This window comes from Amphibalanus amphitrite, unplaced genomic scaffold, assembly GCF_019059575.1.
Source record: "Amphibalanus amphitrite isolate SeventyFive unplaced genomic scaffold, NRLGWU_Aamphi_draft 000443F_arrow, whole genome shotgun sequence".
Lineage (NCBI taxonomy): Eukaryota > Metazoa > Arthropoda > Thecostraca > Balanomorpha > Balanidae > Amphibalanus > Amphibalanus amphitrite.
The window spans coordinates 458,555-482,050 of NW_024881937.1; the positions used below are offsets into that span (position 1 = coordinate 458,555).

General features: G+C 48.3%; 2 protein-coding genes across 6 annotated transcripts; both read right to left on the minus strand.

Annotated features, from left to right (window-relative positions):
* Nucleotides 1-768: 768 nt before the first annotated feature.
* On the minus strand, nt 769-8,722 carry LOC122391534 (THUMP domain-containing protein 1-like). 2 transcript variants are annotated; one of them, XM_043385562.1, is made up of 6 exons: nt 7,978-8,722; nt 7,622-7,774; nt 6,408-6,518; nt 5,889-5,977; nt 1,144-4,024; nt 769-989 (listed from the first exon to the last, which is right to left on the minus strand). In XM_043385562.1, exons 1-5 carry the CDS (start codon nt 8,176-8,178, stop codon nt 3,415-3,417), a joined length of 1,164 nt encoding a protein of 387 aa, XP_043241497.1. In that variant the 5' UTR covers nt 8,179-8,722; the 3' UTR covers nt 769-989; nt 1,144-3,414. The 2 variants fall into 2 exon arrangements, with proteins under 2 accessions (XP_043241497.1, XP_043241499.1); XM_043385564.1 differs by lacking the exons at nt 5,889-5,977; nt 6,408-6,518; nt 7,622-7,774; nt 7,978-8,722 and having other exon boundaries at nt 1,144-1,211; nt 1,462-2,686.
* A 2,622-nt stretch (nt 8,723-11,344) lies between these two features.
* On the minus strand, nt 11,345-16,047 carry LOC122391535 (UPF0561 protein C2orf68 homolog). 4 transcript variants are annotated; one of them, XM_043385565.1, is made up of 5 exons: nt 15,979-16,047; nt 15,081-15,180; nt 13,389-13,487; nt 12,860-13,037; nt 11,345-12,302 (listed from the first exon to the last, which is right to left on the minus strand). In XM_043385565.1, the coding sequence occupies exons 2-5, from the start codon at nt 15,099-15,101 to the stop codon at nt 12,175-12,177; spliced, it is 426 nt and encodes a 141-aa protein (XP_043241500.1). In that variant the 5' UTR covers nt 15,102-15,180; nt 15,979-16,047; the 3' UTR covers nt 11,345-12,174. The 4 variants fall into 4 exon arrangements, with proteins under 4 accessions (XP_043241500.1, XP_043241501.1, XP_043241502.1 ...); XM_043385566.1 differs by having other exon boundaries at nt 16,000-16,035; XM_043385567.1 differs by lacking the exon at nt 13,389-13,487 and having other exon boundaries at nt 15,979-16,038.
* Nucleotides 16,048-23,496: the final 7,449 nt, after the last annotated feature.

Here is a 23,496-nt window from a genome sequence, read left to right on the forward strand (position 1 = left end):
TCACTGAAACTTTCAAGGTGATCGTTCAGTGGGTTCTGCAGCAAGCATTTATACTTTCTGAGGTGAGGTCACTTGATGTGACCTGGGCTATCTGTAAAAATCTTGACCTGGGCTTCGTTTCATAAAGTGAATCCCTAACTTACGCCGGTTTTTGGTCTTGTATTGCCAGTGCATGTGAAGCGATAAATTTATTAACCCCTCTCTTTTCTGTTCTTGCTTGCAAGATACATAAATTCACCGATTCAAACTAACGTTATCGCTACACATGCACTTGCAATACAAGACCAAAAACCGCTGTAAGTTACATACTCGCTTTATGAAACGAGGCAGGTGACCCGACTGAGTGACATGGGTCTGAATTTTCCCATGGGCAAAAAGGATTGAGATATCTGCGAAAAACTACAGTAGGTAGCTGCTTTACATCACGCTTCGTTAGCCATTTTTGCAAAACGAAATGTCAATTATGTAAAACGATCTGTAGAATCCAACCCTTTTGAGCACAACTGCAGCAACAGATACCAATACCAGTGTTTTGGATAGAGCACTTACCTGCAGTGTTCACGGGTGAGTGCAGCTCCACCCCGACCGCCGCTGCTGCCAGTGCTGCCTCATCCATGAAGTGCTGCTCACGTCCAGTAGATGTCCTCAGCTGTTCCTCAGGGTCCCAACCTCTCCGAAGATGGCTGCTTGGAATTCACACTATATCATACAGCAGGTTTCCCGGACTCCACCGCACCCCTCGGCCCTCCCTCCATCGAAACAGTTCAATTGATGATGACATGAACACTATATTACACTTCTCACAAACAATGTACAAGTATCACAGTTTGAGCAGCTAAGTGGCCACAGCAGCCATTTGTACAAGCTGCAATGATGAGACAAATGACATGGAGGTTCTTCATGAATGAATGAATCAAAACCTAATGATACCACCTGACTGGCATACTACCTCTCATCCTCTTCCACGGGAGGTAGAAGGCCCAGGTGTGCTGGAAAGAACATAGCCAAACATCATCTGATTCATGGGAGAGGTGCAAAACATGGGAAAATTAGCAGTGGAGTATCAACAGTGTCTGCAAGATATGAGATATCAAAGCTTAGCATTTGTCAGGACAGTGTCACTGAAGGGGCCTGTATACCAACCTGTTATAAATAAGATGTATCCATGACAGCTTGCATGGTGCTCTGGATCTATGACCAGCGGCATCAACCTAGAAGAAGGGCAGATGGCTAAAAACAAGACAATGATGCATGCAGCATACACGCACACACTCCTACCAACAGCTTTAGTTTTCAGTAAGTCATTCAAGACTGGACAGAAGTGGCCTCTCACTGCTCCGTGAGAGGCATATCACTGCACAGGGCGGTTGACAAACACATGGTTCCCACACACTTTCTGGGGCACAACGACACACTCCAGACCCCTGGTTCAGATGTCCTTCCCCACTGCTCCAAACACACCTGCCGGAGCCGAGTCCCCTCCACCGAGGGACTTCAGGGCATCGCCCAGAGCTGGCCTCGCATGGCCGACCTGGTCCAGCAGAGCCCTCCGCAGGAACGCTATCTCCTCCTCGGCGGCATGAAGCCGAGCCTCCAGGCTCCTCTTGCTCCTGTCCAGTTCCCTGTTCTCTTGGGAGAGGTTGTTACACTTCTCACTGAGCATCATCATCTCCTGCTTCTTCCTGTCCCGGTTCTTCTTGGCGTTGATGGCATTCAGTCGAGTGCGCTCCAGGTTCGGGTCAGTGTACGGCTTCTGCATGTACTTCTTGGTTTTCCTAGTTGTCTTGAATCTGGCAATTCCAGAACTTTCATCAGTGACAGAGAGCTTTCTCTTGCACAAAGCTGCATCAAGCTTACTGTATGTATGCACTGGCGACTGCGTACTTGCAGGTTTGCGAAGCACCTTCAGCTTCCTTTCCTTTGGGTGCTTGACCATAGGAGCATCCTCCATTGGAGAGGCGGTCTCAGTCTGGGAAACCTCCGATGACTGGATGAGCTCCATGCCGGCTTCCTCCGCAGACCTCTCGGAGATGGCTGAAAAGGAAACTGGTGACGTGACATCTGCCTCTTCAGCGCTGTCATACGACCAGCTGATGGCTCGACCTAAAGCATCTCTGTCACTGGAAGCTGCTACCATTTCATTCAACGTTTTCTCCTTATCTGCCACAGGTTCAAACCGGACATCATTCGCTTCTGGCTCAGGGCTACGATAGATCCCAACAGTACATGATGCAACAACAGATTTCAGCTCAGTGAGTGTGCGGGGTGACGACGACGGGCTGTTGATAAAATCACTTTGGGACATGGTAGATTTCCGAGTCGCAGCCGAAAACAGTGGCGTTTGCTGAGTGTCTGAGTCTTCTGGGAGAATCACTTCAGATGCGAACTGCTCATCGCTGAACCGAAGGAACTCAAGCTCGTCGAAAAGTCTGATATCGGGGAACAAGTCTGCCATGATGTGCAACGCTAGGAATAGTAGCTTACCAGCTAAATATATCTTGAAATCCGAAGAACGGACGAACAGCGATCACCCGCCTCTTCAACGCTATCTCTCGACGAAAAAAGTCCAACTTTCTTTATATACGACACGCGTATGAGCATCTGACGTCATGAAAACGCGGCCTCCTATTGGCCGATGCTATCAGACGAAGCACATCAATAGTCATTCGCCATCAAAGTAGTGCCCACACCTCAAAACGTTTCGCAAACGTTTCGTTCGACGCCGCCGGATGGCGCAGCGGAGACAATTGCGCAATATGCAGGGAACGTTTCCCGCGCGAGTAGGTGTCGGTTCCCGCTTAGTTGCCAAATGGGTCACAAGCGAATAAGCGGGGGGGGGGGGGGAGACCAGCGTAGTAAAGGAATGTTGGGACCAGCCACCTTATAAATGCTTCTTCCATGAGCACGCCAAGTTTGCGAAATGCAAGCGAAACGATAGGTGTGATGAAAAGGAAGGCTTACCATTACCAGCTAAAAATACCTACACAACCTACCTACACAAGCAGCGCATATTTTATATCGCCAGATCCCAAATCCAATCGAAACGTCACATTTCCCGGGTGTATTGTGGACAACAAAACCAGCAATGTCACTGTATTTCAATTACCAGAAAGCAGGTTATCGGGGGCCGACAACGTCCGGGTTAAAACACGCCGGCACTCCCATCCACAGGCGCGTGGCGATTATTCCAACATTTCACCACACAACCAGCAGGACTCGTCAGCAAACAATCTGGGCCGGCAGACGAGCATGAGAGGGCTTTAACTCTGTGGGCAAGCCTCTATTGTGCTGAGTCCCTCGACAGCCTTCATCTGCATAACATTTAACGATGAATTCTTCAGCAGGCGCCGTCTACGCTAATGTGAAGACTGCCTTCGGATGACGCCACTTCTCACCACGGCGAGATCCCGAGACTCAGGGCGCGTCAGCCGCGCGAGGCTCCTCCGTCGCCGTTCGCTTTGTCGGCTCCTGCGCGCTTTCGGCCTCCGCTGCCGATGACTGCCCATTGTCCCCTTCCACAGGGTCGGAAGACGCCTTTGGCGACCCCGCTGTCGCCCCCGCAGCAGCGCTATCGCCACCCACCGCCCCTGCGCCGTCCTCGTCCTTGGTCGCCGCTTCTGCGTCACTTTTGGCCTCGGTCGTCGCTCCTTCGCCACTTTCGCCACCATCCCCCGCGCTTTTCGTCCCTCCCGCGCCATCACTCGTATCACATACCTCACTCTCCTTCTTCCCGTCCGTCTCATCACAGCCTCCCTCACCCTTCGCCTCGGCGTTCGTCTCACCCTCCCCCGTCCCTCCTTCGCCCTCCTCCCCAGCCGCCTTGGCTAGCTCCACCAGGTTATACTTCTTCATCGCGAAGTAGTCGCGCACGACACCCAGGCAGATGACGTTCCTGATCACCTCCATGAGCACGGTAAGCGTGGGCGTCTTGTGGTCGAGCCGGGCGGTCGGACATACAGCATCGATCAGACTGTTGATGGCCGACTGGGCGTCCGTTTGAGACAGCTGTGCCTGGTTCCGCGACCTGGAGAACGAGAGAGAGGAGGGTTAGAGAGGAACTTGACGCGCCGCCGCGCTTGACGCGCCGCCTGCACTGGCCCAAGTTGTGCAGCGTCGCTCGGACGTGTCACAGAGACACACCCGATGCTCCCACGGACATCAGTTGGAGCTACCTAAAATTAAGAGTGAACGAGCGAGGCGCTGTTTCCCTTACAGATCTGTGTCCACGTGGAACAGCGTTGGCGGGGTCGGCAGCGGATGAAAAACCATGTATTTTAGATGTCTTTTATTTCTTTTGGTGTTTAGTGTTTCGCTATTGCGTTGATTTTAGCCTTTTTATGTACGTACTGCGTAATGATTCACGTGTTTGTCAGCGAATTTTAATACTTGTATGTACACGACGAGAGGGCTGAAAAGCCATTTGAATGGAGACCTCAATAAACTGGATTTGGATTTGGATTTGGATTTGGAACTGTGCCTGACTCCGCGAACTGGAGACAACGAGGGAGTAGGGTTAGTGAGGTGCTCTGCCGTATAAAGGCAAAACCCATTATGTTCGGGTGACCTCTGACCTGAGGTAATGGCCTCTGACCCGACATAATAGTTTTTGCCTTTGCACGGCAGTGCTGTGCCTGGTTCCGCGACCTGAGAACGAGAGGGAGTAGGGTCAGTGAGGAACTGTGCCTGGTTCCGCGACCTGAGAACGAGAGGGAGTAGGGTCAGTGAGGAACTGTGCCTGGTTTCGCGACCTGGAGACAGAAAGAGGGAGGAATAAGGTCAGTGAGGAACTGTGCAAACAGTGTGCATCGTTCCGCGACCTGAGAACGAGAGGACGGAGGGTCAGGACGTGAGGGATGATCTACTGATCTGTGATCTTTCATACATAGGACCGAAGGTCAGTGTAACTCACGCAGGTCAGACAGTCTCCCGGGCTGTGACCTGTCATAAACAGGACTGAAGGTCAGTGAGGGAAAGTTTACTAAACCGTACCTTGCCCTATGTCAATAAGGGACGGTCTACTGAACTGTAAATTGTCATAAATAGGACCTGTAGTCCCGGCACCGGCCCTGCCGCTTACCGGCTCTGCGCCGGGCCTCACTAATCACTTGCGCCATCTATCACCGCTGCGTCGGTGACTACTTTTATATGCTCCGCGAGGTGGCGCCAGATGTGACGATCAGTATTCAGTATCCAGTATCACGCAGTAGAATAGAATTATTTTAATCATACATCACACTCATTGCTTCGCTTCACAATCATTCATAGTAAATTATTTCATATGTAAATTATCAACTAAGCCGACAATCTGTTATCAAACCGTAGTAACTAATAATATGTTTTCCGTAGCTCCACTCCAACGACGCGACTCCTTCTTCCGTTTCTGGTTTTGTTCCGTGACGCACGTATATCAAGTCTCTAATAAACCAGCATTATTATCACCGTTCAACACGCGTTCTGATATCATATGAAGTAGCGGCCAAGGACACTAAACAACGCGCTACAGACCGATTGTCGTTGAGGGACGGTCTACTGACCTGACAGCTGAATCGGTAGCCTATCAATAGTTCACCTAGTTCACCTGGAGCCGGTGGTGTAGCTGATTTGATCACCTGACGTAAAAAACAGCAGTGCCAGTGTCTATGGATAATAACGGAGTGGTTCACCTGATGACGTTGGTTTGGCTTACGTGAAGACTGCGGATTAGCTCACTAGCTCACCTGAATGTTTTAGCTCACCTGAGACATTACCTTAGCTCACGTCCTGAATATTGAACAGCGACTAAGCTCACCTGCATATGGTGGTGTAGCTCACTGGCCCACCAAAGACTGCAGTATGACCCACGGAGTAGTTCACCTGAACACAGTAGTGTAGCTCACGGAGTAGCTCACCTGAAGACGGTCGTATAGCTGACGCCGATCTCAGTGAATGCCTCTTTGATCATTGACTCGGCCGACGCCCGGATGTCCTCCTCCGTCGCCTAAGCAAACCAGACTATTAGAACACCACACGGGAAAGAAAGGTTACGCGTCCCTGAACGCCATTGTCGCACAGAGTACAGATCGAGACAACAGCATCACATCGGTTTATTTACTGTGTTCTTCAATTCATTCTCGTCTACCGTTGATCATCGTCTATCGTCCCGAATAAATTCTTCAAAATTCGTCTGTTTTTTTTTGTGTGTGCTACAAATCAAATATCCCGGCCTCAGCCAGATCCTCAAGGTCGGCGACATCGGTATTCTACACAAAAACCGTAGTATTTGACAAATTACAGATTCGATCACTACTTTACTGAATGACACTCATCGTTCACCACAAACGAGTCATCAGGGTTAAATATTGACTTTATGAACAAGTCCCTTAGAGCAGTATCCACAGTTACCCAGGCCTTTCACGTGCGTTTGTTACCTTGCATGTGACCTGGACGGGAATGAGTCGGAGCAGGTAGCGGGTTCTCTGGGTGCCCGTGTCGCGAATCTCGCGTGCTATCCGCTCCACCAGCGGTGCTGTCTGCTCCAGCTGCCGGGAACAGGTGCAACGTGGTCACAACAGGAGAGGAGTGGTAGGTAGCTACTCGCTATTAAGGGGAACTGAGCTGTCACCAGGTCAGAGTGCGTGAGAAATGGTCACAATAGACAGAGAGCAACATCCTCAGGGGTGTGCGTAGCATGAAAACCACAACGTCCACATTAACCCTCGCCGGCACAGGCCATTTTGCGTCCTTTGACGGCACAAGGGGGTACGACCCCCCTCGCGTTTGGCCCCTGAACGAGCTAGAGCTTTGCGAAAAAAAACGAGTGTGTTGCCCGTCACGAGAGGAAGCCGATGATACCCAATTTTAAGGTCCAAGGTCATCGGTTGACCTTTCAGGTCAGGTCAATGACCAAAAAGTCGGGAAAATCGGGACCTGTTAGAAAGTCGTAAAGTGTGGCTGCTATGGGGTTTTTGGGGTGCTCATCACGAATATCGTGTTAGTTTTGATCACAGATGATGTCTTTAAGCATTTAGCCCTGGTCGGGTCAGGTCAGGTCAGGTCAACCAGTAGGGGTCGTGACAGGCATTCGTAGTACGTGTCAACCGCTTCTGACAGCTTCGTATTATGTTACGAAAGGCACCAAAACTTATTCGTAAATGTTTAAATGGCTGTAAATTCGAACTCAGCTCCAAAAACTAGCTTAGAAACATGTAAAACCCCAAAAAAGGAGCTGAGGTCACCAAAGGTCAATGACCTGACCTTCAGGTGACCTTGACGTCCACCCTAATGCATGGGAGCAGCATCAAATCACATGTTTGAACTATGCTTGCAAACGCGCGACAAACTCGAGCAGACACACGCGGAATCGCGATTCCGACCAAACATGGTCTCGGAAAGTAGGTTACAGGTCAAAGGTCATTTGGGTCATGAAATTTTCAGGGTAGGTGTAAAATTAAGAAATGCGAGAGCACTGAACATTTCGTCGTGATAGGCCGTTTTTTACACAAGTTATTCGTGTAAAACCTTAGGAGAGGGTTGGATCAAACCCCCCCATGCTGGCAAGGGTCATGCTATCGGACCAGAGGGGAAAACTTTGGGGGAACCAAATAATATACAGTAGGTTATTGTCCCCAACAAGCTGCCGCACCTGAGTGCTTATAAAGATGCAGTTTTTGGCGCCGCTCTCCACCTGCTGGAATCTCCGCTCCTTGGAAACCTTCTGCTCCTTCAGAGCTGCCAGCTCTGCCTCCAGACTCTGCTCCACATCCTGTGATGTGCCCCCAGCTGCTGCTACCTCCTCCTGAAACAAGGTTGATGTTGGCATCAAATAAGGAGAAGGGATATAAGCATGTCCCAAATATCCACTTATGGGTTATGGCACCTCAGTCATTCATAAAGAAACAAAATATAGCAATCATAAAAATGACTCAACCATATATTTGCCTTATAATTGTGCATATAATTAGTATCTAACACTCTAACACAAAGGAGAGCAGGACTCACTTGAACACTGTCTTCTGCACCATACATTTGATTTGCATACTCGTTAAGGATGTTATAGGCTTCACGGACACACTCTCTTTCCTTATTATTTGTTGTGCAGAGAAAGCCCCTCAGACCTGGGTGAAGCTTTCTTTTCTCAAATCTGGCACGTTTTGCTTGGTTGACATAATACTGTTTTTGCTTTCTCTTCTTTTCATTCATGACGAGAGCAGTTTAGCACCCTATTATCGCTTATCTTCTTTTGACTTAACGATTCAGAAAACACCTAGGATTATCGCATATAGATGCCAACCGCACTAGCACCACAATTTCCACGCGCAACACCAAGCAAGCGCAACACACAGACGACACCAACACTGCCCCAACACTGGCCTTGGACGACACCAAGCCCGACACAAGCAAAGGTCACCACCGTCTTCCGTAGTCTGCAAATGAAATTCGAACGGTTTACGAAGCCAATGACGTCATTCATCCGGAGGAGCGATCTACCAATGACCTTTCAGATTTTGGTCACTTCGAATAGTCATTTTGACATTGATTGGTTTGCGTTGTAATGACGTACAAGAAATGTAGTATAGCAAGAGTTTTCTTTTGCCATTAAGACAAAAACAGCGCTCTTGCTACGCTTGAAAATTCCTCTTTGGGACCGTGTATATCACACCACGGTGAGATTTACACAATACCGGCCATTTGTGTAAATCACACCCACCCCGGTGTGATATACACAAAATCTACTACGTAGTGTAAATCACACCCGAGTGAGGAATACACAGAGAGGGCAGCTGTGTGTATATCTCACCACGATGTGACGTCATAGCAACGCTGAACGTCCATTGGTCAGAGCAGTGACTCTGCTCGCCCATTGGTCAGATCAGACTAAGCACTACGAATATTCCGGCGGGATTCCGGGCGTCCTCTCTCTCGGAATCAGCTGACCGCCTGGCCTAGTGGTGAAGGTGCTTGCACCATGATACGAATGTTGAGGGTTCGAGTCCCGTCGGCGCGGGCGCTTTTTCCCGCATTTTCGCTTTTCCTTGGTAGCGGTGGGTTCGCTGCCGACCGACAAGTTTAAAAGCACCAATACAATATGGAAAGCGACGTCTGAATGCTCGTGGCGAAGCGGTGCAGTGCCGAAGGCAATGCCTTAGGAGAGATTACAGGCAATGGTAAGTCAAATATTTTTAGGTTAAGTGGTTGTGTATCTGGCTTCAGGCCGAAGGCCTGAAGCCTGATGCACAACCACTTAACCTTAAAATATTTGACTTACCATTGCTTGCAATCTCTTCATGCGAGTAACTTCTTCCTCATCCACGGGTAGGCAAAAATCAGTAGGTCAGGTTAGGTTAGGTTAGGTTAGGTTAGGTTAGGTTAGGTTAGGTCAGGTCAGGTCTAAGGTTTGGTTAAGTGTCTTGTTACCGTGCCTACTGTGTAAATCTCACCCAGGTGCTGCGTGGTTTGACACCCAGGTGTGATTTACCCACTACCGAGCACACAGTGTATATCACACCCTGGTGAGATTTACACATTGGCTAGGCCTACTGTGTAAATCACACCCAGGTGCTGCGTGGTTTGACACCCAGGTGTGATTTACACACTAGGAGCACATTGTGTATATCACACCACGGTGTGATTTACGCATTTGCCGGGCCTACTGTGTAAATCACACCCAGGTGCTGCGTGGTCTGACACCCGGGTGTGATTTACACACTAGGAGCACATTGTGTATATCACACCCCGGTGTGATTTACGCATTGCCGGCCCACTGTGTAAATCACACTCCGCGTGGTGTGATATACACAGGAGTAGTGTATTGTGTAAATCACACCCGGGTGAGGTTTACACTACAGTGCGATGCATTATGTAAATCTCACCGTGGTGTGATATACACGCGTCCTTCCTCTTTAGCACGCAATTTCAATTTGCAACAGTGTTTTTATTGGTTTTGTGGTGTCCGTAGTGTCCTTGTTTGCAACAAGCGCGTGTTGGTGTTGGAGGCAAGTTAGAGGCATGTTGTTGGGTTTTTACATGTATTGAAATGCTAGAAAACCTGATGCAGCCAAAAGAAAGGTTTTCTGGAAAGCTGAAGACTTGTGAATAACCTGAACAGTGAGGCTGACCACTACAGACTGGCAATTTGGTTTAAAGTCAAGGTATTGGGGCAAGTTGTGTCCAATTTTAACTCCCCACCGGCTGTGGGAAACTGAATGAAGTACTGGCGTTAGTGCGTGCACATTGCACGGCATTGCACACGCCTTTGCTCATACACATGCTGCCTTGGCACACTTTGTGAGATGGAAGATCAAGGTGGTAGGTTTTTGTTGGCAGGGGAGGAAGATGCCTTTAAAGAGAAGGCCGGAAGCTTGTTCGATGCTCTCAATGGTGTGCAGTATTCACCAACTCAAGATGCAGATGGGTATTTAAAAAATGATCCTCAGAAAGATTTGAAGCATTCAAACATGGCCCAACACAGGAGAAATGCAACTGAAGAAAGCTCTAGACCTCACAGAGGTAGCTCATCAAGCTTGATGCCTCCCCCAAGAAGACCTGCATTGAAAAGAAGAGGTGGACACTCTCTTCCAGAGCATGTGAAAAATCCTTCAAAGTTTACCAAATATTCACTGGATGATGTGCCAGATCAGCAACTGACACAAAAGTCCAACACTGCTGCTGCACTGGCATTCCTTCGTGAAATTGATGAAAAGAAAAGGAAAGATCAAGATGAAACAGATGAAGACACATCAAAAGATCAAAGGCCAATATTTAAAAAGCCAACAAACAAAACCAAAGACAAGCAAAAAGGAGATTCGTCCTCATTACCTAAACCTTCAGATCCTGAAGAACCTACTGGGCCTAAGACCAAACCTAAGCACAAATCTAAAGGAAAAGAGATCAAGCTCTCTCATCTTGAGTATGAGGATGAGTAGTTTGTGCCATATGGTTTGGCTGAATGATGCATAAATGCACTCATTGTTGTCATGATACTACTACCATGTGCGAAATACAACCACGATTTGCTCGAGATGCAGTGATTTAAAGTGAAGTTTATCTGGGCTTTTTTCGAAGTACTCCGCCACCCATGATCAGGTGACCAGGAGTGCCCCCACCCTCAAACCATGGATAAGAGATATCCATGCTCAAACCCAGCGACTAGCAGAACCTTACGTTAACACCAGACGAAATAAACAGATAAGTCGCGGCACTCCCTGCTAAGAAAGGAAATAAAATATAAAAAAGCAAACGAGAGAAGGGGGTAGCGGGCTTAGACGGAGACAAGAACAGAATGCGAAAGTAGCCACTGCTGAAATAATATTGTGCATTTTGCTCCTTATATCAGTGATACCACATACCAGTACCTAAAACTACAACAGAATAGAAATGTCATGTATTTGTAGATAAGACACAACACACTTGACATGCAGTCAGATGACCAGAAAGGTGTTCACCTTTTCATCCACTTTGTGGAAGCAACCCTAAAGCCTCAAGTAGTGGAGCACATCTGCACACAATGTGAGTAGTGAGGATGCCTGTACCTGAGTTATAGAGGTCGCATGATAATTTGATCACTCCGAGTCCAACAGCCTAACGCGACGTTTACATAAGCCTTCCTGCCTCTCTGCATTGTCGTGAGTTCTGTCTACGTTCATGTAAAGCACCAGACCAACTTCAATTAAACTTCTCTAGGCTTTGGGCTAGTAGAAAACCATGCACACCCACTCATTAACCATGATAAAACTGTGTGCCTCTGCGCGCTCCTCGCATGTGACACACGGCAGTACTGAACGATATGACTTCCGCTGGTACGTCGTCCCCTGTCGACATCGCCCGAATCGGTCTCACGGACCATCTGTTACACACTGCAGGGCTAACACAACGTGAGAAACGAAAACGAAGGACTTGACTAGCATGATCTGCTGCTTCTGCTACCGCACAGGAAACCAGAGCAAGCCCCCGCCGCCAATATTGGACCACAATCACAGTCATTCATCGGAAAAAATGTCCGCTACAGAGCGCTTAGCACCGCGTACGCTCAGATACCGACAGAACGGGCTCCCACCAAACGGTCGTGCCCTCAACACCGTCATCCCAAGCCACCATGGGCATAGCACTATCTTACCGTCGGCTGTCTAGCCTTCCTATGAGATCACGTCCTCCGTCCCTGCCGCCATCCCTCACGTGCATACCAGTGCCCCTCTGCTCTCACTGGAGCGTTTCTGACTCGTCCTGCCCCACTTCCTTCTGCAGACGCTCCAGAAGAGCCCGCTGCCGCTGCTCGTCCAGGCCGGCCTTCTTGGCGAACGAGGCGCAGAACTCGGCCAGGTCTGTGCCTGTAACATGGGATCGCAGGATGAGAGCGTATTTGAGGCGTTTCCAGTTCGCCCCTACGGCCCAGAGGCAGAAGAATGGAGATGAGCACCTAACATCGGATGTTGTATTGCGAGTTTTATCTGCCTTTAACTCAGTGAGAAAGAAATAGAAGCAAGGAGTAACAAGCAGTCAAACAAGCAGCACTACTGCTAAAGTAACATACAACACCATAACTTGGCAAACCAACAACTTTTAATGGCAAATACATATAAGTACGCACAATAGTCCTTCAAAAGCAGTGCTAGAAAGGCATTATGGACGGACTTCATCGTAGACCAGTATAAAACAAAGAGCGCAAGAATTACCGGGGTTACATGAGCAAGTAAATGCGTATCAGGAACGGATTTTCCTATTTGCTCACCATTGTAGTCCGTTTGTAATGCGTATTAACTCTGCTCATGTAACCCCGAGCAATGACTACATTAGATAAACTGAAGTATTGCTGCCTATCAGCATGCCAGCTACCCTTAAGACATATATGACGACTGTCGATATGGTTTTACATGGGTATCACTACCTTCCAAGAAGGACTCGTGGCGCACCGCTCCGCTGCTGGTGTCGCAGTACTCCAGTCTGAAGAGCACGGCGCGAGGCGGCACGGCCGGCTTCCGCGCCACCGGCGGAGTATAGACAGCACGGTCCGGACGTCGGGGGACTCGGCGCGTCCTCCGCGCCGGCACCGTCTGCGACGACCTCTGGAGAAGCGGGGCAGAGCGAGAGAACACGTCCAGGAGGGCCGTCTCAGCACACATGCGGGATGATAGATGGACATCTTACGGCTTACGCAGTCTCATTGGAGTCATAACGGTAAAGGGTGATTTGACCTGATAATAGGTCATCAGTTCGGTGATCGTTTTTTCGACAGGATCCAGACCACGTATTTTCTAGATAGTTTCGTTTCTACTTCAAACGACAGCTTTGCATTCCAGTAACAAATTCGAAGAGAAAATCGGGCGGAAATGAAACCGAGTAAAAGATATTGGAACATGTAAACATGATCAATGTAAACCACATCAGTGTGGTTAGAAGACATGCTGCACAATTACCTGGTCCATCTTCTCTCTCATCTCCTGATCGTATCTATCTCTGTCTAGCTGGTTTCTAACGACAAATTTTACGAAACCGTGCTCCATGTTTAGGCGTGCCTGAAATATAACAGAAAAAAATGAATGGAACTGCACCCATGTGCTCCAGATAATTCAGACTCATAAGATTTACAGGGTGACCGGAAATTATTTGCCCCTTGTTCATTCAGCTAAATCCCATCATGCGCTTTTAGAACTGTTGAAAAATTGTTAAGAACGTGCCTCAGGCTATCCACAGCTGTCGGTTAGCCAGATGACCTAACCCGGTCACCTGACCTTGACACTTGCGACGCGCCAGGGGCCAGTGTTTGGCAGGCGTAACTCGCACCTGAACGTGGTTTCTACTACGACCGAAGAAACTCTTTGACAAAGCGTCATCGCGCTGAAGTTATGGTGAAGACTGAAATGAAGTAGGAAGTCAAATCGAATCCTCTGGCGTACCTAATGCCAATCGAAAACCTATGGGGAAATCATGAAGGAGGAATTCAGCAAGATTGAGCCAGCTCCCACAGAAAACGGACTATAGATGAACCCAAGGCCATCTATGATGAACCTGTGAAAGGTGTGGCTGAACATCAGCGCGGATACACTGGACATCTTGATCTATGAAATGCCAAAGCGGATGAGGGAATGGGTGGGACAAGTCAGTGGATAAATCGGTAAATAAACCATGTCCAGGTTTTAATGGCATTGAAAGCGGTTTACGGCAGTCTGTTGGGGGGCTACCACCGCCATCGGTATCGGTATCGTTCTGGCGACATTTCTCAATTACGAGGTCCTTCTAGCTGACATGTGCGTGGGTCCGAGAAAATGGATAGGGGATGATTCCACAGATCCTGATCTCGGATCCGATGAGATCATAGATCCAGCTCGTTAATTTATCGAGATCCAAAGGGATGAAAGATCAAAGCCCAATTTTGGGTTGAGATCCAGTGAGATCATATACCGGGGTTACATGAGCAAGTAAATGCGTATCAGGAACGGATTTTCCTATTCGCTCACCATTGTAGTCCGTTTGTAATGCGTATTAACTCTGCTCATGTAACCCCGAGCATAGATCATTTTTATTGCCAGTATAGAATTCCTAAACATTGATTTGTAGCAACTCAGAAAAATCATGTTATGACAATTTTATGTGATTGCCATCATAATTATTAGTTTTGAGGCACTTATGCACATAACAATGCTTGGAAACATAGTTCCAAATGTTGTGCATGATGGGATCCACTTGGATCATGGATCCAAGTTCCTTCTTGGCTTACCTTCGGATCCTATGAGATCATAGATGCAGGAATAATTTTTCATATGGGATCCAGTGGGATCACAGATCCCAACTTACACTGAACAGTTTGCTTTGGGATCCACTGATATCAAAGATCCATCACTCAGATCCCTGCACAATGCACATGTCTGCCTTTTTAGTTTACTTAAAATCATGCTGACCTGGTGGTAGATCCTTTGCTCATCAAATCTGCAATGTGATTAATCATTGATGGCTGAGGTCAATTGATGGTCACTGTTAAGTGTCAACTGAGTCAGCAGTATCAAATACCAACTGCCAAGGATGACTGAGAGGATAACTTATATTACAAGAGTGATGGGCTGTAATATGAAGAAGGTCCAACACCTCATGGTGACATTAACATTACTTACCGTCTTAGTGTACATTTCCATGATTCAGATTCCAGCCTGTCTTCAGTTCAGTACGTTCTATACTCAATACTGTGTACTGTGTAGCTGATAAGTGATAATGCTGAAACATATAGTTATCAGATCACACCCATGTCACATCTAAATCTACACCATGTACCTAACTAACATGACTACAGTCTAGGTGTCACACAATCTACATAGAACAGTCACATAAACAGAATAAACTATTAGCATGAGACTTCACTTTGCTATTTGAATTCAAGTTTAGCACCAGTCGTGCAGCCAGGGGGAGGGGTGAGAAAGGGGCCATTTCAGACCTAAGAGGGCCCAGTTCAAGCCCAGTCACTGTATTAGAGGGCCCATTTTCGACATGAGGGACAATTTCCGAATTACGTGAATAAATTCTGACGAACGATGAAATTATGACTAATAAATTCATGTTTTTTTTTACAATTTTCATAAATTAGCATAGGTACAACTCATAAAAATATAAAGCTAGAGATTCACTTTAGAGATTTAGATAACAACTCACTCGACAGGACTTCCAAACCCCTTTCGCTTTCATGTCATCAGATTTGACCTCAATGCCTGATGCATAGGCGGCGGGTGGGCGGCGGAACGGGGAGGGCACCGTGCCACCCTTTGAATTTGGCATTTTAACATAAGCCCTATGGGCGTTGCACGGAAAGAATGGGACCAAAAGTCGGCAGTGCCCCCCCCCCCCTTAATTGAAGGTGTTCTGCCACTACTGTAACTGGCCTCATTGTCATGTCAACGGTTTCGCAACAGAGGGCAAAACCATCAAAATAGAACTGTTTGCCGCAATAATTTTGCCATTTTTTTAACAACTTTGGTGTAATTAATATAAGACATAAAGACAAGTAAATTTTATCATTACGGAGAAGATTTTCCACTGAACTATAATGAGATTTTCTCAGCGAGACGCGAGTTACTCGTGGTGACAATTGCTGCGCCATTTTTGTAAATACCGCTTAGGCGATATGGGCACACATTTGGGCGCACCATTGAAGGTATTCCGTATTTGTAGCAGTTTTCCTTCGCCCGATAAGCGTTTTGTAATGTAAGACCGGTTTACATAGGGTTTGTTGCAAGCTTATATCTCCGTCCGTGATGTTGCAAAAGATGCCAATGGTGCTTAACAATTTACAAAATGATCCCCTCTAAATATTTGAAGACCACTGCATCGAAATTATCGCCAAATTAACGAGCTAGAGCCTCGTCAAAAATGCTATGTAAACCGGGTTGTAGTGTTTTGCTGTGTTTTCTCACGCAGTGGCGGATCTACGTTGGGGCAAAATGGGCAATTGCCCCCCCTAAACGGAAAACCTCTGGGCAAACATATCTTTTTGCCCCCCCCCTAAAAAACTACAACTTGAATACTAAAAATATGGTGTTTGAAAAGAAAATGTGAAATAAATGGAGGACGAAGGTTGTCATATTCGTGATTACGGAGCGAGCGAAGCGAGCGTAGTCTTTCCTTAGATTAACGGAAATTTCTGAGTATGAGCGGCCGGCCGGCCGGCCGGCCGGCCGGCCGGCCGTGGTCACGCTTTTGCGAGGCTTATATCTCAGCAACCACTTGACCGATTTACATGCGGTAATTTTTGTAGGGTAGCTTCATTCCTTCTACCAGGTATTGCACTATTCCCGGTGCATGTGGGTGACCCCTTATGAACGTGCCACGTGCAAAACGAAGAGGTGTCACTTTTGTAATTGTTGCAATATCTCGGTAACTACTGGGCCGATTGCGCTGAGAGTTGGCATGTAGGTAGGCACCCACTAGGCAATGCATATCCATGTGCCACAGTTGGGGTGCTGCTGCACGTGCGCACGTGCAGGGGTCGTTTCCAGATCTCGAGAACGGCTGGACCGATTGCGCTCAAATTTGGTACACGGTTACGGAGCAGTTAGTAGGGTGCCATGCACAAGTCAGTTGGGACCCATTTTGCACGTGCGCACGTGCAGAGTGCCGCTTCCAGATCTCGAGAACGGCTGGGCCGATTGTGCTCAAATTTGGCACATCGCTAGAGACCGGTTAGTAAGGTGCCGTGCACAAGTCAGTTGGAGGTACCCCCTCGCAATTTCGCACGTGCAAGGCCCACCCTCTCGCTCGCTCCGTTAGTCGCCACAAAAGGCGTTATACTGGTATTAAGTTGTGAGCTGATAAAAAGTCCTCCGCCCCATGAATGTCAGTCCATCATCCATCAGCAGTGCTACTACTGCTACTGCTACCAAAAAAAAAATAAATAACGCGATTTATTGAAACCTTGAACCAAGTAAACAAACCGTCAACAGCAGACCGCCAGACGCCAGTGGGGTCAGGGGTCACCACACTGGTGAGCGGTTGGACAGTGGTGGGTTTGCATGGGTATATAAGAAGTGTTTGCATAATATTTTATTGCTAGATAGCATGGGTATAGGAGCTGAAAAAAAATATTGGTGGGTCTAAATATCCATTAGTACCTAGCATTTCCACTGTGGCTACATTAGTTATGTCCAGAGGCGAATCGCTCGGGGACGCAACACCATCCGCGCCACAGCGCAGCCGGACCCCGAGGAGGGTGTCAGCGACACGGAGGCTTACTACCGGGCTAACGTTATCGCTCCCGCGATCGATAACGTCACATCGGATCTCGACGCTCGTTTCGGGCGTCACCAGCGTCTCAGCTTCGCTCTCAGCCGCTTGGTTCCGAATCGCGTGGTGTCCATCGAGTGGGAAGAGGTCAAGCCTGCATGGGAAAAGTACCAGGGACTCGTCAAGTCGTCGGGAAGACAGACCGATGCAGAGTTCACCATCTGGAAGGCACGGTGGTCCCGAACTCCGCCAAGTGAGCGGCCAGTGACAGCCATCAGAGCACTCGCTGCCTGTGACAAGACAGTGTTCCCAGCGGTATCAGCAATGCTGAGGATCCTGGCGACGCTACCAGTGTCGACTGCTGAGTCGGAACGCACTTTCTCGAAAGTGAACCTCACCCTGTCGGCCATACGCGCGACCATGACCGAGGAACGTCTGGAGTCGCTGATTCTGCTACAAGCACACCGCACCGAGCTACCAGCCACGTCTGAGGTCGTCAGGCAATTCCTGGATGGTGCAAGGCGTCCTCGCTGAAGGTGAGTGAGAGGTGTGGACAGTGGACACTTCATAAGTCCGGCTACTTATCTGACCCGGAGAGGGTGTCGGTGAGGATTAGTGATGAGTTCGGTGGGGATTAGTGATGGGTAAACAATGTGGCAGTCAGACGCTGTGAAATGTGAAGTAAAGCTGCGCTGGTGGTAGCTGTATCATGGCAGGCGAGATAGAACTGGTTGAGTGAACGATATGGTTGAGCTACTGCCGCTGTGTCACTCAGTGATGGCCAGAAAGAACGGTGTACTGCGTGCCTTTGAGAACAAGTGCGAGATAGGTTTCTGAGAGGAATAACGTAAAGAAGATTACCAATCGCGGCTTTTTCATGAGCCATACCGTTATCTAACGGGGACAAACACAGAAAGGCTCAGTCAGAGCTTTTGGTTTGCGAGGTGCCTTGGAGAAGCTCAGTATGTTGTGGGAACTTAACGCTGTTCAGTGTGATTCCGTTGGCTGTTGCGCTGTGGTCCTATATGTCTGTAGAAGCATCGTTTATCTCCTCTCGAAAGTAACACTTATTGTATAATTTTGCTAGCTCGCGAAGTTTAGTCCCAAAGTTAAGGAATGTTCGTGGCAACCCTGAATGCGTATAGTATCGCAGGTACGCTGATGTGGCCTTTGGTCGTGGGCATTTGCACATGAACCTGCTGCTGCGACCCTTATCGGTCTCCGGATACAGAAGCCCTTGAGAACCGGCGCGGGCGGACCTTTCGGACGAGGTCTTGCCGAGGTGATGCGGGAGGTAGAGGACGGACCGTCCATAGCGCCGGTGAGCTATTCTCTAACTATCTCCCGGAGTCAGGGTGGCTGCAATTTTTTTTTTTGCGCTACCCTGGCTTGGCCGGACTGACAAAAATGTAAAAAATCAAAAAAAAAATCCTGAAATCCGAGGAGAAAAATAGGGGTAGCTCGTTTTTTTTTTTTGTTCCTAAGACAGGACGTTTGAAATTCTCGCCGACTTGCCTGGCGGCGCAATGTTTGCCCCCCCCCCCCCCTAAACTCAAATCCTAGATCCGCCACTGTTCTCACGGAGTGTTTTTACAAACATTCCTTGCCTCACGGTCGGACCGACTCATTAGTCATTAATCATTCAACTCAGTTCACGTTGAAGTTGATTGATTGATTGATTAACCCGCGCCCGGCTGGGGGTCCTGGATTTCCACGCCCTGCTGGGGGGGGGGGGGGGGTGTTTGAACACCCCCCCTTGTAACTCGGCTCCTGGGCCACGTAGCGATACGCGGAAGGCGGCGTTCGAAAGAGCGTCAAAAATAATGACGAAATCACTTCGGTCAATTTTTTGGTCAGGTCAAAGGTCAGGTCACCAGAGGTCATTGAAGGCAAAATTTCGCCGATTTCCAGGTCGAATGTCGAAAATTTCCAAGAAGCCAACGCATAACTCGAGAACCAATAGAGCTACAGCGCTGCGGAAAAGCGCATTCGATAGCCCTATTAAAGCCCTTTCTGAGTAATTCTCTCAGATTTGACCTAACGTCAACGGTTTTGCCTGCAGGGGGCAAAAACTGCAAAAATAGCGGATTTTTTCGGAAACAGTTTTTCTGCAATAACTTTTGCCCCAAGCCTTGTACGAGCTTACTTTTACCGGTATCGTGTTCCTCTCGTCAAGACGCATCGAATGAACTATAAGTTGACCTTGAAAGGTCAACTTGAAAATTTGACCTCAGGTCAAGGTCATGACCTGACCGGAAAGGGTCATGTTGCATATCAGTCGATCCGTATCGTCGAGCTGAACACATCTAAGGCGTTTTCATCGCTCTAGCATGCCTCTATCAAAAGTTATTTGCGAAAAACTGTTAGATACCATTCGTGACCTAAGATGACCTCAGGGCATAAACAAGGGTCACGGACACCATTTTCATGTTCAGTGTGTCTAAACCACTTGTAATTCGGTGTTTGGGAGTGTTTATAATGTCTTTTGTCCAAAAGAGGCGCATTTCAATTTTCTCCCATTGACTTATAATGGGGAGGTCGCAAAATTGACCTGACCTTAGGTCATCGATATCAAAATTCTGAGATATACATTTTGTACATGCTATTGCTCTTAGCAATCGCTGAAAGTTTCAAAGCGATCGGTCACTCGGTGTAGCTATGACAGACATTGAAACTTTTTATGAGGTGAGGTCACTTCAAGTGACCTGGTGACCTGACCTTGAATGACCTTGGTCTGAAATTTTCACAACATGTGTAGAATTGATGTATGATAAGGTGTACCAAAAACGGCGGCGCTCCGCGCCGCCGTTTTTGAGATATTCGCGAAAAACCACAAGGGGGGTGTTCAAACACCCCCCCCCCCAGCAGGGCGCGGGTTAATGGTCACAGAAACTTTTTTGTCATAAATAGGATCCTTATGATTAACCGGCCCAGGGGTGTAGGATCGCAAAATAGGTTGGGGGGGCTGAACCCCGGACGCCGGTGGGGCGGCGACGAAAGGTGCTGAGCGGGGGGGGGGAGGAAAAAACCAGCAGTGGAAAAGGTGTTGACCGGGGGGGGGGAGGGAGCGTGGACCAGGGTGGTGAAAAGCGGGTCTATGACTTGAGGGATATGACTTAATCTCCCCCCTGGATCCAAGTTCAGGCTTATAAAATAAGGCGTAGGTATTTATATTCCGTCTCAACGTTTTGCAACCACATTTATGCAGTGTATGTTCCCGCTCTTTTCAAATGCAAAGTGATGCCACTAAAACGGTATATGTACCGTTTTAGGTATGCTCTTCTTATACTTAAGGCTGATGAGAGATTCAATTTCTTGATTGATTCAGTATTTAGATTCATATCCCCTAGTTTGGCAAACTGTTTCAGGGGTTCCTTGGAGGTACCCCTGCACTTTCCTAAAATCTAGGTACTCATTTTTCACCAATCACCCACTTCATTTCGGAAGGGTCAAGTTTTTGTGTAAAGATTGTAGACTGTTTAATGGCTCCCTTTTGGCTGTTTCAGGGACACCTCCTCGACTACTTCTAGGGCCACGATAGCGGTATCGACAAAGTAGGGGAGTGAAAAAAGATCGTGATCGGTAAAACAGGACAGTCACAGAACAATTTATGTTGTAGTATTTCGCAAAACCCCCGCATTCTGCATATCATTGGAAGCAAAATTTTGTTTTTAAAGTTGTAGGTCGTGTAGCCACACTACTCCCAAAATGCACGAAACAATTGCAGGCACATACCTAGGATTTGGCCAAGGGGGGGGGGCGGAGGATCCCGGGGGGCCTCCTCTCTACAGGGCGCCTCCTCTCTACAGAGGGCAAGGGAGGATCTAGGCGAACGTTTTGTGGGGGGGGGGGGGGGTTACAGGTCGGCCGACATGCCGGGTCTGATGGATGAATTCTGACGACCGGGGGAGGGGGAGCGAGTATGTCGAGATCAAAAGGCATTTCGTCTTCGTCGTTTCTAAGATGAAGCTTTATCGTTATAAGTCACTCGGCTCAGTAGTTTTAGTTAAATCCACCTATACAAGTGCGTCGCCACGGATTTCTTACTTGGGGGGGGGGGGGGGGCGTATGGACCGACTTAAAACCCCGAGAAGTTGATATTGTTACCGCACTTTTAGCCTAATGCATTAGTAGCATACAGTAGCGATCTCTCTATTGACCTGTTAACGAACCGGCGGCGCGAAGCGCTGCGAAAGCCGAAAATTTGCAAAAAAAAAACGTTTGTCAAAACACAGCTCCAAAACACAAATTTTACGACCCTTTTAGCATACCAGTACAAGCCGGAGTTCCTTAACAGGTAGTCGACTACAGAATGATGTTCCACTTTTCACAGGCAAATATTTGCCTGGCGTGGTAGGCTGTGCCGCATCACACGGGCTGAGTTCACAAATTATAACTTTGTCCTAATGCTCACAATCGACAGGCGCTTAATTGCGTGATAAACGGCACAACTAGCGCTCCAGTCAACTGATAGCTTCTGAGGAGTGGAACATCATTCTGTAGTCGACTATACACTTAGGGAATTTTGATTCAATTTGACAGGGTTGGTGTTATTACAGTCACGACCTTTTTTATTGATTGGTGTATGAATCGGAGGCGCGTAGCGCCGAGAAAATTTGCAAAAGCATTTGTCAAAACACTGCTCCAAATCACAAATTTTACAACTCTTTTAGTATGGTAGTACAAGCCGGAGTTCCTTCACACTCCACAGTACACATATGAATTCCGATTCAATTTGACACGGTTGGTTGGTGTAATTACAGTCACGATCTCGTATTGACCTGTACGTACACAAATTTGCAAAAAATCAAAACACAGAGGGGCCTCGTCTCTAGAGAGGACCACCTCTCTACTGTGGGCCTCCTCTTTTCACAGGGCCTCTCAACTACAGAAGACCTCCTCTCTACAGAGGACTTCCTTTCTACGGAGGGTCTATCTCTTTCAGAGGGCACCCTTTCCTCAGAGGACCTCCTCTCTAGTCTCTACAGGGGACCTCCTCTCTACAGAGGACCTCATCTCTGCAAAGGGCCTCCGGCCTCCTCTCTACTGAGAAAGTCCTCTCTACAGACGGCATCCTCTCTTCAGAGGGCCTCCTCTCTTCAGAGGGCCTTCTGCTTTCAGGCGGTCTCCTTTCTACAGAGGGCCTCCTCTCTACACAGGGCCTTCTTTCTACAGATGGTCTCTTCTTTACAGAGGGCCTCCTTTCTATAGAGGCCCTCCTCTCTAAAGGGGCCTCCTCTCTACAGAGGGGCCTCCTCTTACAGAGGGCCTCCTCTCTACTGAGGAGTCAGAGGGGCCCTAGCGGTCAGACACAGACACTAGCAGTTATTCACAGGAGGCGCCAGGAAGTAAGAAGGACCCTAGCTGTCAGGCTGGTCAGAGGCCCTGAATATCCTGACGTGAATTTTGGGATTCCCTTGAATTTCTTTCGCCTCCGACGTGATTTTGGCCCCGTGGCCTTCGGCCCACGGGGGCCTCCTGAAAACCCCGAGGGGGGGGGGCACCCCGTCCATCTTGGGTACGTCCCTGAACAATTGTCCTCATCGTTCGTCCTACCGTCCGAGTTCCACCCACATGGCCTTGCACCCACCCCTAAACAAACGAAACGAAGCTGTCAAGTGTCGCGCCTTTGTTTTGTTGTTTTTTTCTGCTTTCTGCGCCGCTTTAGCGTGCGTTCGGCATCCGGAAAATATCGTTTGGATGTTCTCGGCCGGAAAATTATTGGTGGGTGCCTATCTTCAACATGTCTCGTTTTCGCGATACCGAACGTAATCCCCGATAATTATCGCTGATCCCGGATAATTTTCCCTGATTATCCAG

Coding starts and splice junctions, on each gene's coding strand:
- LOC122391534 (XM_043385562.1), bottom strand. CDS start 8,178: ATGAATGAAAAGAAGAGAAAGCAAAAACAGTATTATGTCAACCAAGCA. Junction 7,775..7,977: donor GTGCAGAAGACAGTGTTCAA/GTGAGTCCTGCT, acceptor ACCTTGTTTCAG/GAGGAGGTAGCAGCAGCTGG. Junction 4,025..5,888: donor AGCTATACGACCGTCTTCAG/GTGAGCTACTCC, acceptor CTCGTTCTCCAG/GTCGCGGAACCAGGCACAGC.
- LOC122391535 (XM_043385565.1), bottom strand. CDS start 15,101: ATGGAAATGTACACTAAGACG. Junction 13,038..13,388: donor TGAGAGAGAAGATGGACCAG/GTAATTGTGCAG, acceptor CCGCTTCTCCAG/AGGTCGTCGCAGACGGTGCC. Junction 12,303..12,859: donor CCACGAGTCCTTCTTGGAAG/GTAGTGATACCC, acceptor CCCATGTTACAG/GCACAGACCTGGCCGAGTTC.